Source organism: Cupressus sempervirens, chromosome 2 (genome assembly GCF_028749045.1).
Source record: "Cupressus sempervirens isolate cs-2001-9-10 chromosome 2, ASM2874904v1, whole genome shotgun sequence".
NCBI classification, from domain to species: domain Eukaryota; kingdom Viridiplantae; phylum Streptophyta; class Pinopsida; order Cupressales; family Cupressaceae; genus Cupressus; species Cupressus sempervirens.
Genome location: NC_143119.1, coordinates 724,628,178 through 724,644,091, shown reverse-complemented (window position 1 = coordinate 724,644,091; position 15,914 = coordinate 724,628,178). Strand labels below are relative to the sequence as shown.

The window sequence follows — 15,914 nt, the reverse complement described above, 5'->3', positions numbered from 1 at the left end:
TAATAAATTGGACTTATATGAGAAGTAAATTAAACCAATTTCATTCAAAGGTCGACATTGTAAACACTCCACTTTATGGAAGCGTTTGCACTAAATCCAAAATTGTATGAGCCTAGGCTTGAAAGGTGCACTCCTAGTGTGAATACCAATGTGAGATGTGGGTTTATGAAGGCCCTTCAAAGATGTATTCAGCCAAAAAATCTAGTACACTTCATGAGCAATGAGTTGCCTTCACAAACCTTAACAGTCCAAACTTTAGCAATCCAGAGTAGAAGATGGATAGAGCAATAATGGAATAAAAAAGCCCCATTGTAGCCGAGATATGGATAGACACGTCCCTTCATGGGACATGTCTATTCATTAATATTTAATTAATATACTAATTTATTATTTAACTACACACACACATATATATCACATATATAATATATATAACTTCAGTTTAGTCTCATGAGTTTATCCAACTGAAGCTACCAAACATTAACACTCCCTTTTAGCTAGGTAGGATAAACACATAAATTACACAATTGGTAATATACGGAATGACAAAATTTTAAGGATATCTTTGATAAGAAGATATCCACCATTTTGATATCACACTTGATATCATGAGTATTGGTGTCCAAAATATCAACATATGATATTCACCAAATACTCTGAGTAATGGCCTACAAAATATCAACACATGATATTCACCATATACTCAATAAGGTAATGGTCTGTAGAACATCAACATTTGATATTAATCATTTTGATATCACATGAGTATTGGCCTCTAGAATATCAACATATGATATTCACCAAATACTCTTTGAGTAATGGCCTCCAAAATGTTAAGATGCAAGACACTCACCAAGTAATGTAAGTAATGGCCTCCTGAACCCCAAGTCGCATGATATTCACCAAGTACTTTGTGTAATGAACTCTAGAACGTCGATTTGCATAACATTCACCATGTACTCAAAAAAAATGTTTATAAGGTATGTGCATACGCACATTCACCATGCAAAGTATAATCTATCATGGTCTACATAGACCATAGTTCCAAGAATCACGGCGATTCATGCGATTCACGCGATTCGGCGATTCGATTCAAGCCAAACGATTTTTTGTGAATCGGTGAATCGAATCAGCGATAAAAGGTTTATGAAATAAGTTACTCACTAAATTTCAAGGGTTTTTTTAATTTTCCGATTCATGGCCGATTCGATTCCGATTCATGGCCGATTCACGATTTGATTCGGCCTTGCCGATTTCGATCCGATTCCGATTCTTGTTACTTTGACATAGACACTATAAGATATCCATCATAATAGAAAATTAAGTTATTGTAAGATCAGCACCTTTCAATAACTTCTGCAAATACAAGTGATGATCATTTGGAAGTCATCACTTCCTCATGATGTAGACAAGATGGTAGGCCCATTAAAATCACATAGTCATGAGGTATATTCATGAATTGCAATCCTCTTGACTGCTACAATTTATTGATCACTGGAGAATCAATCTCAACATGGTTTACTCCCTTTGAATCAATATGACTGAGATCACCGAAGGATGATTGAATCCTATCCTCTATCTACTCCCTCTGTTTCAAGGTTGCCTCTAATGAAATGTCAGTCTCCCTCTAAATATCAATCTCCTAAACTCCTCATCCAAAATTGTCTTTGAAGAAGTATCAAACTCCCTTTGAATCTGATATCAATCTCCCTTTCCCTGCAATAACATTCTTAGAAACGATCAAGGCAACTAATTCTTATAGTACGTATGAAATACAAATAAGAGAGAGAGAGAGAGAGAGAGAGAGAGAGAGAGAGAAACTACACTGAGTAGATAAGTTAAATACTTAGGATGATAAATACTTATCTAGGCATCAATATCTATGATGCAATCCTTTATACTTCTTGATTTGTCCTCTTGATACTAATATCAATACTCCCTCTGAAGTTATAATTCTGAACTACTTTATCTCATTTATATATTGCACACACATGTTAAATCTCTCACCTTATTCTGACATTTTAGAGAATCTTTAATCCCAGACACATTGGTCAAATGGAGATCATCAATCCAACTTTATAGAGATTATAGTAAACATAGTCGTGTTAGTCATATGGAGATTTATTATCTCCCATATTGACACTATAAAGTTTTGGATCAATCTTTCCTCCCATAATATTTGATAATAATTTCATTTTTATTAAAAATATCTATGTTGTTAGAATATAATATCAAATTATGTTAATGAATAGAAAATTATATATATATCCACCTTAAAACTCGTTCTATGTATGAGGGGACAACAAAATTCTGTTAACACTCCCATGTCAATATTCAACAATCTATTTCATGCATTACAACTACTGAGCACAATATACATTTGATTCGCTTTCTCACGTGGATGGTTGCTATTGATTGTAGCCAATATACTTTCTTTTATAGTTCTATTGAATTGGTGATTACCAAATAATTATCCTCCTCTTTGTATAGTATGCTGAAATGTGGGTCGTGATATGTTCGTCGTTTGTCAAGGTTGTTTGAAAGCCCCATGTACTTCTTTATCCTTATGTGGAATAAACGACCACCGTCATGCCTGACGACCACCAATGTATGAGCACAATATACATTTGATTCTCTTTCTTACGTGGATGGTCAATATCATTTGTGGCCAATATACTACCCTTTATAGTTCTATTGAATTGGTGATTACCAAATAATTATCCTGCTCTTTGGACAGTATGCTGAAATGTGGCGTGTGAGATGTTCATCACTCGTCAAGGTTGTTTGTGAGCCCCATGTACTTCCTTATCCTTATGTGGAATAATATACTTTGGAAGCTACGTACTATATAACAACTTTTCTGGTGGTGGAACCATATAGAGTCCACTCTATTTGTCATCAGTCTCATTCACAATCGATTGCTCGTAGCCCCAGTTGTTCTTAAACATGTCTGTCGGTACATTCAAAGAACCAATTTGGGATCCATGCTCAGTGCCAACTATAAAACAAATATTTTCCTAAAATTGTCGTAGAGATGAATCGTCAAAGTCCAACAGTGGAAGCAAATCACATGTTACATTATCAATCTGTAGCCGAACTTCAATCCAATGTGGGTGAATGCTAACATCATGTCTGAATTGAAGGATGCAATTCAACAGGTCCTGACCCAATTTCCACTAGAACTTGTCCATTGCTCCTCTAGTGATTTCTAATGAGTTGGACAGAGAATAAGAGATAATCCTCCAAAACCCCCCAATGCTTGAGTCGTATGAGATTTTGAAGGTTGTGTTAGAAACATTGTTGAATTGGTATGTAGAATGTGGAAGCATAAATAGGGCATGTAGACTATCTGACATAATGCCTCATCATTTGCAGTGGTTGCAGATATGCACAAACTGAAATTGTTTAAAAGATTCTAGAAACTGTCAAGCAAAGGGATTGGCAGGTGTAACACCAAATTTTGTAAGCTCTGCAGCATCCTCATGGCCATCAAATGAAGGTGAAAGATATCTTCAAATCAAAGAAAGGAAAAACAACAAGCATGGACATCATCTGATATGAGAGTGTTGGGGGTTTGAACTAGTAACATTGACTCATCATCCATAATAAATTAATTGTGTTGTCATTGATAGAAATAATTGTGAGAAACTTCGTAGTATTCTTTCGTTGTCACTTTCTTTGTCTGATTATTCCTTGAGGCTTTGCTCTGATTGTTTGACTCTGTACGATAATTACAAGAACAAAATCTCTCTATCATGTCTTTGATTGTTTTATTACATTCGCAGTTTGGCTCTGATACCATGTCGATTTTACGAGGATCGCTGCAAATGTAATAGCATTGCCTTCTTGGTATTTGTGTGTTCTGACTGCAGCAATCTACCTTTATATTGTGCATGAGATATGGATAGACATGTCCCTTCATGGGAAGGGACATGTTTCATTAATATTTAATTTAATATAATAATTTATTATTTAACTACATACACATATATATCACATATATAATATATATAACTTCAATTTAGTCTCATGAGTTTATCCAACTAAAGCTACCAAACATTAACACAATGGCATGTATCAGATGCACTAGAGTTAAGGACACTTGCCATTTGTCTCCTCTCACAAGTTGCTAGTTCCTCTATTGCAGAGAATTGGTCTACATATGGCTTTATCCACTCTGTAAACAAGAATAGGCTTACCTCTAAATGAGCAGAGAAGTTAGTGGTTGTGCATAGTCCTCTACAACTTACGAATCATCAAACACCAGAGTATCAATAGACTCTAGCTTTATAATGGGATATCAATCCCAAACACACCACCTAGGTTGATGTGGACAACACTCCGTAGGGATTGCAAAACCTTTGAGGCTTGGGCTAACAGTGGTAGTGATATTGATATGGATCAAGATTAGAGGCAAAAACATACTATCTTTGTTTTCATTTGGCTTTGGGACTTCTAAAAATTCCTCTGACATTATATGATACATTGATGCAATGATAATTAAATCTTGATATATGGAATGTTAATTTAAGTTTTAGCTTTTCATTTTGTTTGTTGCCATGATTTCAGTCCCTTATATTTTTCAAACTTCTAGGATTAGGGTTGAGTCAATATGATGTCATGTCTGTGTCTAGATTGCCCTGAAGGAACTTCTCTTCTCATCTATCCCTTTGTGTGCGCCTAGGTGGGCATTCAAAAGCAATCTAATGCATTTGTTCATATTAGGTGATTAGGAAAGGGAGGCTAAGTCTATGCATTTCCTAGATGAGAGGGAAGTTGTTCTGAAGCCCTAATACTTTGATCAAGTGTTCATGGTGAAGACAAGATGCATTCAAAAGAGAGATCACACTACATTCAAAGCAGATGGCGACTAAAAGCATTTGGATCAAAGCTCAGGACCAAGATGTAGATGACAAGAACATCATGGAAACCAGAGAAGTTGAATCGAATGCAAGAGAAGCAAATAAATCCTCAGAAATGGTGAAAGAACCTAGTCAAAGGTGGTATGACTCTCTTTGAAATCCAATCGATGGCTTATATTTAATCTACACGTCTACATCGCAAAGTTGACAAGTCAAATGGCTCAGAGATTAAATCCAGATTGTAAGATAAAGACCACATCGACGGATGGTGTTTTAAGATGGAATTATAATAGCCCTTAGAGATGCATCTTCCCAGCCGTCATATCTAAGCAGATCAACGCTTATCGCATGTTCGTTGGTGATTAAAGGTAACCCAGAGTTAACACGGCAAGCAACGAAAGCCAGTGATCGCATCCTCACAAGTAGTTAAAGATGACATGAGGTTAGTATCGCGACAGAGTGAAAAGCATGTGTTCACATCTTCGCAAAGAGTTAAGAATAACCTATGGTTAAATGAGCGAAACAACGAAAAGCTTGTGTTCGCAGATTCGTAGGGTTGGTTGATGAGTTAAGATTTCAAATTGCGAAGTGGCGATAAAGAGACAAAGCAGTAAAGTTTGAACAGTCGCACTGTCACCGGCAGTGTAAGTTAATCATGAGTTAAGGCTACAAAGCAGCAAAAGCTGAAGATCGCATCATCGTAGATGGTAATGTAGTTAAGGGACTTCAAGTTGCGAAGCTGCGAAGTGAAGAAACAGTCAATCAAAACAGTGATCATAACATCGCAAGAGATAAAGATGTTAAGTGATTAACAGTTGCGAAGAAGCAATGCAACTAGATTCGAGAGATTTCGCTACTTCGCGGGTTTGAAATAATAGTTAGTTTTAACGTTGCGAAGGTGCGAACATGGTTAGTATGTAGTCATCGCTACTTTGATGTGGTCAATAAAAGGAGGCAGTGAGCAGTTGCGAAGTGGCGAATAAGAGGAATCTCAAGGTCGCAAGCTAAAAAGCATTCAAGACATTCCAAGCTGCGAAAAGGCGAAAAGCATTTGACAATTAAAAAAATAAGTTTTCACACCGTCGCACTGTTAAGACATGAGCGAAGATGTTAGGCTGCAAAGCTACGAAATGAAATAATAGTTAGTGAATCACATTGGGTAAAGGTATTGTATGAATGACAGTTGAGAAGAAGTGATAAGGATTAAGATGAAAGGGTTGCTAGGTTTTAATCGTGATCTTCGATTCGAGATTGACGACGAGAATTCAAACCTGCAGTGGCCGTTGAGATATGAAATACAAGTTTTGGCGCCAAGGTGACTGTTACAAATCAGAGAGGAATATGACCATTTTGAGGGTTTCTAGTCATTTCTACTTTTCTTTCTCTAATGTATTGAATTGTAACTGATGACTGTTGAATTTCTAAGCAATTCAAGTGCTCTGTTAATGTAACTGATGAATCTATAACTGACCAAGAACCCCAAGAGGGAGCCTATATATGTAATTTTCTAAGTTAATAGAAAGGATCAGCAATTTACCATGCTATTCTTCCCCCATAGCAGAGACTATTGAGTGAGACTCGAAGGGTTGCAGGGAGGGATTTGATGATGTCTTGTTACTATTTTTCTATCATTGTCTCTTGTTTGTCGAGCTAACATGCATGTAGGTTAGTCTTTCTAGAATTGTAGGACAAGTACTTGTGAAGCTATTAGTATTTGGGCTAATCAAAGTGTTAGTGCAGTCTTAATAGTATGGGTAGTCAAAATGTTATTTTTCATAGGTATTTCTGCTCTTTTCTAGAGCTGCATAACATCTTCCATTTGTGATGTGAAGTTAGGATTGAAGTGTGTTGGGAATTTTCCAGTAGGTAACCTTGACTAGTCAGAGAGCCACTTAGGGCCATGGATGTTCTTCTTCCATTACATCTCCTTGCATTCCATAGTCTTAGATGCATCATTTAGGAGTAGAGTTAGTGTTAGACCTAAAACCTCACCTAGGTTGCTTATGTCTATGAGCAATCTAGTTAGCCTCTTCTGCTCTCAGGTTAAGAGCATACCCCTGGTTACCCTTTTGATCACATAAAAACATCATTCAAAGTATATATTACATATAGGGGAGTTGTACCCTTTAATTCAGAGATTAGTGACATAGGAGTGCACTAATCCAATCTATTGTAGATAGCTTGTTTCTCACAACCTTGGGCATAAGGAGTCAAGGTAAAGCTAGTTCAAGGTGAGGGACAAACTGTTTACCAACATTGTTGAAACTTGTAGCCTTTGCGCATCTTGACATATGATATGATAATTTTCATTGCTTCAATTTCAATGAATGTGTGAAATTGAAATTTGAACTCGCATTTGATTCATTTGATGCTATGTTCTATGATGATTCAATGAATGATCATTGACTTCAGATTTATAAATGTTATTATGTTGCTATGATGTTACAATGTTATGCAATTCATAAATATATTTGAAATTAAAATCAATCTCTCTCTCTCTCTCTCTCTCTCTCTCTCTCTCTCTCTCTCTCTCTCTCTCTCTCTCTCTCTCTCTCTATCTATCTATCTATATATCATGTTGTCTCCTACTCCAGAAAAAAAGCCCTCGAAACTCAAGTTAACATAGAAAATAACATATCATGCCTATCAACATATACATTAAACATCAGACGAAGTAGAAGCAAAAATATCATTTACTATTATAAACTAGAAATACATATCACCCATTCATATTGCAGAACCTATAGATCGTCACTTACCGCTAGAACTATCTTAAGACAATAGATCAGCACAAATTATGTGCAAGTATGTGAAAAGACTCACCAGAAGTTGTTAGCATCTTATTTCTAATGACTTAGGAAGTGATGCCACAAACATCTAAAAGTAATCAGTTCTGTAAATTGTTTTATTTTAATTCTTATGACTAACAATATATAGGTAAGTTCAAACATCAAGTGATGGAACAACTCTCTCCATCTAATGAGTTATAATTAGAGAGAAACAATATCCATTTTGGAGGATGAAAAATATTGTGTCATTCACAAGAGTCCTAGCTCACATCTACAAGAATTAAATTTATTGAGGATATGTCGTGTCCCAATAGTTAGAGACAAATTATTAATAATATTATTTTAAGTTGGGCCTGGTGATTTCTAATTATGGGGACAATTAAATAATATTACTATTATTAAATAAAGGTATTTTAACACTAGCATTATTGCTCAAGTACTTTTTAATACTTAAGAAAAAATTAATATTTTAAAATGCTTGGAAATATTTATATCCAAGGGCCTGATTTCGATAGGTATATGAAGGAGACGCCTAGCTTTATCTCATTATCAACATTTCATTTGGCTTTTCCATTTAGAGTTTCATGTTCAAGTTGGCAACCAAGGATGACAAACCTTGGCTGTTTTCAGAAGTCTTAAGAGGACAAAAATCCTCTTGGACTTCCATTACAGTTTTGGAGACAAAAACCCTCACGTTTGAACTAGGGCATCTCTACATGGGTTTGCACTGGAGCTGAATTTAAAGTGATTTCATTCAAGATTTCAGAATTAGATGATAGGTTTTGCAGGCATTATTTTGTTATCATCAAGTGGACTCATTATTGCAATTATCAGTTTTAATGTTGCTGTTTCATCATTCATTATTAGTGTAGCAGCCTTGGAGATGGTTTCACATCATTTGGGGGGTTTTATTTGAAGCACCATTGAACAGTATCATTTTCGTATACCTTTATACGCCTCGGCATGTAAGGAGTTACCACAATATCTTTGGTGATTTGTAGAAGCCATATAGCAGCATTTGTCGCTGTCATATGTTTGGGAGTGGACTGCAGCCGGGAGTTGCTTCTCCTCCGCACCTCCAATTTGCTGTCATTTCTGCTGCCATACATCTCTGCAACAATTCCAGCCACCACTATACATTTTAAGAAGTTGGGAACCATCTAAATCATGCTACAGATTTGGATTAGTTGCATCATCCGAATTCTGAGTCATTTTATGAGTGAAATACACCATTTGATAACTGAACCTGGATTCGCAGTACTTCATATCAGTTATTTTAATAGTCTGTGCTGCTGCCATCAATAAAAAACCAGTTTCAAATGGATTTCTATTGCTATTGTAAACATTTGAATCAGGGTTTAAACTTTATACTGCTTATCTGCGAGTACAACTTACAATATCAAGCTTATAATTGATTGTCTAATTGCCAAAATGGCTTGTATCAGTCAATGAGGGTTTATTTGATACTCCACCACTAATTGTTTGATATTGCAGTTTTCTGTTTCACTTATCATTCGTTCAAATTCAGAGCATTACCCAAAAACATAGATATTCGTAAAAACTTTAAAATGGTGATATTACCGGATCATATATTTGCTTTTTGAAATCCCAAAATATCTTGCTGCATCTAATAATGTTGTGAATAACCAAGCTTATTGTTAATATGCTTTCTTAAATTATTCAAATCTCTACATGGGCTTGGTTTAAAGTGTGACAGATTCAGACTACAATATTCTTTAATTACTGGTGCGAGTATTGTTTTGGACCTTTAATGATCATGCCATCATGTTGATAATTGTAAGCCAGTGAAGTAGAACAATAGCTGTTCAACTTCAGCATTTGACCTAAGCAACCATCGTATATGATGATACAAATCTAGGAATACATTTTCACTTGTATTCTAGTTGAAATTGAACAACGCAATGAATAGTGTGACCCATCAATGGGATGAGACAAACCAAGGGTAAGGGCCTAAGAAAAAAACAATACCACCACCTTGGCACTTTTCATGATGCATGGGATCGATCCTAGCACAAATAATCACCAGCAATAGTGTTTGGCTCCTTTTGTCTATTTATATGTTGGCAGTATCAATAAGTCTCTGACATGTTCTCACAAAAGGGATTCTTACAATGGATGCTACTTGTAGAGATGATATCTTTCTTACTGTGTTAAAATTACGAACTTTATTGAATTATTATAATCAGCAGTTCACAATACCTTGGCAATATTCCAAATAAAATGAATATTTGAATTCTCTGCAACATGAATTAAGTCACATCAGATGCAAATAAAATCCCTCAATAAAGGAGACCTTAAGGTAGAGTATTTACCGCATCGGTCTCACCAGGAAGGTCAGGTGGTCCACCTTTTTGAGGCTTCAAAATTAATTCCACAAGCTCCAGGACATCTCCAGTAACAAATGGTGATTCAAAATGGGAATGCTCATCTTTTGAAGACTTCATTTTAATAGCATTTGCTATTTCATTCCTAACACTGCCTAACAAAAGCGCAGTCTGCATGTGAATGAAAATAATATCAGTTAACGATAGGTCTAAAAGAAAAATATGCCCTTTCCAAATCAATAAGAATAATCAATTATCAAGTTCATGAAAAGACAAAATACCATTGATGGATAGTTGGAGTTTATAATGAGAGCTTTTAGCACGTCAAACTTCTCATGAGCTGGAAGTTCTGCTAATATCTACAATCAAAAACATGAGAGTGTAATGTCTACATTATTTCCAACTTTACAATTTGTGTCCAAGCCATTGACAATAGTTTTCATACTAGAATTATTTAGTCTCGAATACCAAAAAGGAAACCAGAAATTTGTAATATGCTCATAGTGGTTGTCCAAATGCCCGAGGGTAGGATGAGTTTTGAATAAAATTGTTGTCAGTTATCTCAATTAAGTTAAGATGATTCAAATCAACTTGAAGTTTTGGAAATCTTGGCCAAGTTTACCAAGTACTCAATGGATTCTGCAAGCAAAAAGGACAATTCAACTATGTAGACTCAGAACCATCTGCAAATGACATTAGTTCCATCTGTACCCCTATTCCTATAAACCACCAAATTGCAAGATACATTTTGGTAATTATAAATTACCAGAATTTTCTATCCAAGTCAACAGGTACCAATTTTGGTAATTAAACAGCATCTAGATGATACACTCATCTCTAAATACAGTGATTAGCAGAGAGCAGCTACTCCAAAGATAATGCCAGTGAATGCAAGATTAAGAATGAGGGTATCCACTAAATGGTTAACAAGCCTGTCACTATTCTCATCCAGCTCACTGAAATGTCTAGAGAAGTGTCCTCGAACCAGTGAGGAATTATCAACAGATCTGACAGATATCTATAAACAACACTGTAATTTCAGAGTCACCACAGAAATGGAACATCAACAACTGTTGCAGCAGATTCAAGAAATGCAAAGGCAGCTAAATTGCAACTTCCTTGTGAAATGACCTAGACATGATACCAAAGATGATGCAAGAGCATCTTGCATGGGAAAATTATTAAAATAAAATAAAAAATTGGAGGAGAGAGAAAGTGACGAAAATTAGAGCGAAAAAAAAATTAAAAAGGGGAAAAAGGAGAAAAGAAAAGAGGAATTTCTATTTTCAACGTACATAGGTGGAGTAAATAAATAAATAAATAAAAATGGTTGTCACTCCATTTATCGAGGTGTGTAGGTGGAATTCTAGAAGGATGTGGATATTTTATTAAATCGTGTATTTAATATTTGTTGGGTCACGTGGTGGTGTTTAGTTGTATTTGGGTGAGAATTAAATATTTGTTGAAGGGTAGTTGCATTTACCTTTTATCCCACATTGGTCGTGTTGGTAACATCTTGGGTGGTAAGTGCCTATTTAAGCAAAGCATATGAGCATTTCTAATCAAGCTTCAAGTTGTGAAAGCTTCAAGGTATGAAAGCTTGAAGAGTGATCTCTTCTTTGTAGAAGCTTGGAGAGGAGGAAGCTAAAGAGCAAGTTTTCCTGAGCCTGTGGACAAAGTGCCAAATGTGAGGCAGTTTACAACAAGATTATGGTGGAGTTGTGAATGTGTGGACAGAACACCGAATGTGAGACAGTTTACACTTGGATCTTGGATAGAGTTTGAGAAGAGCTAGTAGCTACGGCTTGGAAGACAAGGAGATTGTTTGGTGGGCTTGCGAGCACAAAGTTAGATCTTCCTTGGAGGTTTCTACTAGAGTGTGGATCTAGACTGGCTAGTGTTTGGGTTGGATCTTGAGGGATCTTGCAAAATTGTTATTGTAATTGCTATTGTATTTGGCCGTAACTGGGAAGGCCTTACAGCCCGACACAATGCATGTAACAGTTATTTTTATGAATAAAGAGTTGTGATTTGATATCAGATCTTGCATTGTTATTGTGTTTTCGCTATGTGGTTATTTGCTGGGGGCTAGGACATCTCCTTTGGGGATTCTCCTGTTGTGCACTGCGTCGGATGGTATCAGAGCTCGGTTGTTCCTGAGTGTACAAGCAGATCGCCAAAGTGTGAGGCAGTTTGTACTAGGACCTTGGTTGGGCGAAGTTTATCAAAACGAAGGTTGTTCCTGAGTGTGTAGACGGATCACCGAAGTTGAGGCAGTTTGCAACAGGACTTGGGTTGGAGAAGTAGATCTGAGTCGAACTTGATCTGGTGGTGGATTTTCTTTCTGGAGTCCTAGATCTCTTTCTTGTGAGGTGGCAGATCGTGGTTCTAACTTGCAATTGCAGAGGGCTTGCAGATGGATTGATGGATGCGAAGATGGAAGTTTGATCTTGTTGAGGCATGATCGTAGAGAGTTTGTGGATTATAGATCCGTGGTCCTGGACTTGTGATGTGGTTCTTGATTGTTCATGCGAGGTGGTAGGTTGCAATCTGACTTGCAAACAATTTGAGATTGTCACAAGGAGCGTGGGAAGGATTTGTTGCAAAGGGTTTACGAAGATCCTAGGAGATGGCTTTGAGAGGATTGGACCCTGGGATGATTGCGAGTCTCCTTGATGTGGTGGAGAGGATTTTTTCTAAGATGTCTACTCGGTTTGAAGCTAGCTTGGCTGATCGAGTTAAGGATGGGGTGAGGAAGGAATTCCGTAGTTGTTTGTGGAGTTGGAGTCTACCAATCCGGAAGAGAGTTATTTGGCCAGTTAAGAGGCTTGTTCGAGAGAGAAGATGGCATCGCAAGGTTGAGGTGGAAACAGTTGGTTTTGTTGATCAATTTGTGGAGTCTGATACAGAACTTGCAGAGCAACTAGAGGTTGTTGCTGAGGATATTCCTAACCTTGTTGATGTTGGGATGGAGATTGATTTTCATGATCAGTTGGTTGACCCTGATGTGGAGATTGTGAAGCACTCGGTCGTGGATGATCTAGTTGCTATTGGTGATGATTTGTATGTTGTAGAGCATCTTGTTGTGAGCAATGAGACTGCTGGTGTTGTGAGTTTGGCATATGTTGCTGAGAAGTTACATATTGTTATTGATATGGAGTTTGTTGTTGCTAGTGTGGATTCACTAGTTGCTGATGTGGATGAAGGTTTGTTGATAAAACATTGTGTTCAGTTTGTTCTTGGGAGCGAGCATGCTGATTGGATGGTTGAGATTCTGGTGTTTGACATATGGATGCAGATGTGGATGATGTGCAGATTGGTTTTCTAGTCCTTGTTGAGGTGGAAACCTTTGGTAAAGATGAAGATGGTTGTAGATCTTTCTTTTGGCGTCGAAGTGTGGGGCACACTTTTTTTATCTACCTAGAGAGTCTGATGCAAGAGCATCTTGCATGGGAAAATTATTTAAAAATTAAAAATTAAAAAAATTGGAGAGAGAAAGTGACGAAAATTAGAGCAAAAAAAATTTTAAAATTAAAAAAGGAGAAAAGAAAAGAGGAATTTCTATTTTCAAGGTGCATAGGTGGCGTAAATAGAAAAATAAATTAAAATGGTTGTCATTCCATTTATTGAGGTGTGTAGGTGGAGTTCTAGAAGGTTGTGGATATTTTATTAAATCATATATTTAATATTTGTTAGGTCACATGATGGTGCTTAGTTGTATTTGGATGGGAATTAAATATTTGTTGAAGGGTAGTTACATTTACCTTTCATCCCACATTGGTTGTGTTGGTAACATCTTGGGTGGTAAGTGCCTATTTAAGCAAGGCATATAAGCATTTCTAATCAAGTTCCAAGGTGTGAAAGCTTGAAGGGTGGTCTCTTCTTTGTAGAAGCTTGGAGAGGAGGAAGCTAAAGGGCAAGTTTTTCTGAGTTTGTGGACAGAGTGCCGAATGTGAGGCAATTTACAACAAGATTATGGTGGAGTTGTGAGTGTGTGGACAAAGTGCCGAATGTGAGGCAGTTTACACTTGGATCTTGGATAGAGTTTGAGAAGAGCTAGTAGCTACGGCTTGGAAGACAAGGAGATTGCTTGATGGGATTGCGAGCACAAGTTTGGATCTTCCTTGGAGGTTTCTACTAGAGTGTGGATCTGGACTAGCTAGTGTTTGTGTTGGATCTTGAGAGATCTTCCAAAATGTTATTGTAATTGCTATTGTATTTGGCTGTAACCCGGAAGGCCTTACAGCCCAACACATTGCATGTAATAGTTATTTTTATGAATAAAGAGTTGTGATTTGATATCAGATCTTGCATTGTTATTGTGTTTTCGCTATGCGGTTATTATTTGCTGGGGGCTAGAACATCTCATTTGGGGATTCTCCTGCCTTGCGCTATGTCAAAAGACCTTTTTCAAATATGCACTGCCCCAAACTCAATGTCACTGTCTGCTTCTCAATATAATACAGCAAGGAGCATTTTCAGCCTCAGTTGCTTATACTTATCTTGTAAGTCCTAGAACCAACATGGGAAGGTAGTTTCTAATGGTTGATACGTAGAAAATTTCTCTAGTCGTGTATTGATTTTTCAAATATAGACTGCCTTAATTTCAATGTTACTGTCTGGCAGTCAAGAAGATACAGCTAGGATCATTTTTCAACCTTGGTTACTGATACCCACTTATCTAATAAGTCCTGGAACCAACATAGAAAGGCATTTTGTAATGGTTAGTATGTTTAATAACTCTCTGGGCATATGCCCTTTTTCATAGAATATATAGAACTTATTTTATCCTGAGCAAAAAGAAGATACCAGTCAAAGTTGAGACTCTTGGTTTTTAGAGCTAGAATCTAAAACTCTAAGTCACCAAGGAAAAACATATTTATCAAAATTGACTTACTTTTGTCAATGCTGAAAATGCTTCTTTCCGTTGCTTTGGATCTGGTGCATATACCATGATTTGCTGCACAGCCTGGCCTCAAAAATAATTAACTATACATAACTGAGTACTCAATTCACATTAATGCATATCATCATACAACAAAAAGCTAAAATGCCTGTAACATTTAAGGTAACTGCATAAAATGATTAACCAATGGTTAGGCATCATGGATGTCTAAATCTTGAGCAGTCTTTATAAACAAAAACTTTAAAAAATGATTACCTGCAACAAAGAGAATAAACTTGGAGTAGTAGAAGACCAATCAATTTGATCATCACAATCTTTTGAAGAAACAAAATTCTCGTTTAACATTGCTGACAAAAAGTTAATGCTACACTTTTTGACTTCCCATGGATAGTCCAGTGAACACAGCAAGTGTTTCATACTGCTCAATGCTCTTATTCTTTCACTTTGACAATTTTGAAGTTTCTTTAGAAGATCCTTAATATCCTCACGAGCAGCTGTAGCAACTTCCACAAACACATAGCCCCAAACGACTGATATAATCCACAAATGAATAAAATTCTGTCAGCACAAAACATCAAGCCAAAGATGTTTAAGTGCATTAAATACAAGAGGGTCACTTTTTTAGAGTCCAGCTTATCTTATGTGCGCACCAGCAAGATTTGCCCCAATGTTGATCAAGGAGGTATTTTCTAAAATTAATTCTTCCTCAACTGCAATAATTTGAAAGAAACAATTTATATCCATTTTTATGCCTATGCTACTGATACCTCAGCATAACAAATATTAAATATAAGATCACAAAATGAACAAACTATCATCAAAACTCCATACCATCATCCAACAAATGAGAAACAGCCTCTACATCTTTCCCAGTGATGAGACTTGAATACGAAAGCCCACAATCCGACAATAATTCTGAAAGTTGCATTATGGAAGTAGGCACCCTGAATCGATCTGTTATATTAGCTTCCTTAGAAACCAAAGCCTGGAACAGAGAAATGTCAGACAATAA

General features: G+C 36.5%; 1 protein-coding gene across 3 annotated transcripts in view; it reads right to left on the bottom strand.

The window, feature by feature from the left end:
- Positions 1-15,914, bottom strand: part of ALF4 (aberrant root formation protein) — a 157,026-nt gene that overhangs the window by 77,135 nt on the left and 63,977 nt on the right. For all 3 annotated transcript variants that reach the window (XM_089815167.1, XM_089815169.1, XM_089815168.1), the window contains 6 exons: positions 15,734-15,887; positions 15,553-15,612; positions 15,158-15,432; positions 14,894-14,965; positions 10,278-10,355; positions 9,985-10,167 (listed from right to left, as the gene is read on the bottom strand). In XM_089815167.1, coding sequence (XP_089671293.1) covers positions 9,985-10,167; positions 10,278-10,355; positions 14,894-14,965; positions 15,158-15,432; positions 15,553-15,612; positions 15,734-15,887 — 822 coding nt within the window. The remainder of the gene's footprint in view (positions 1-9,984; positions 10,168-10,277; positions 10,356-14,893; positions 14,966-15,157; positions 15,433-15,552; positions 15,613-15,733; positions 15,888-15,914) is intronic.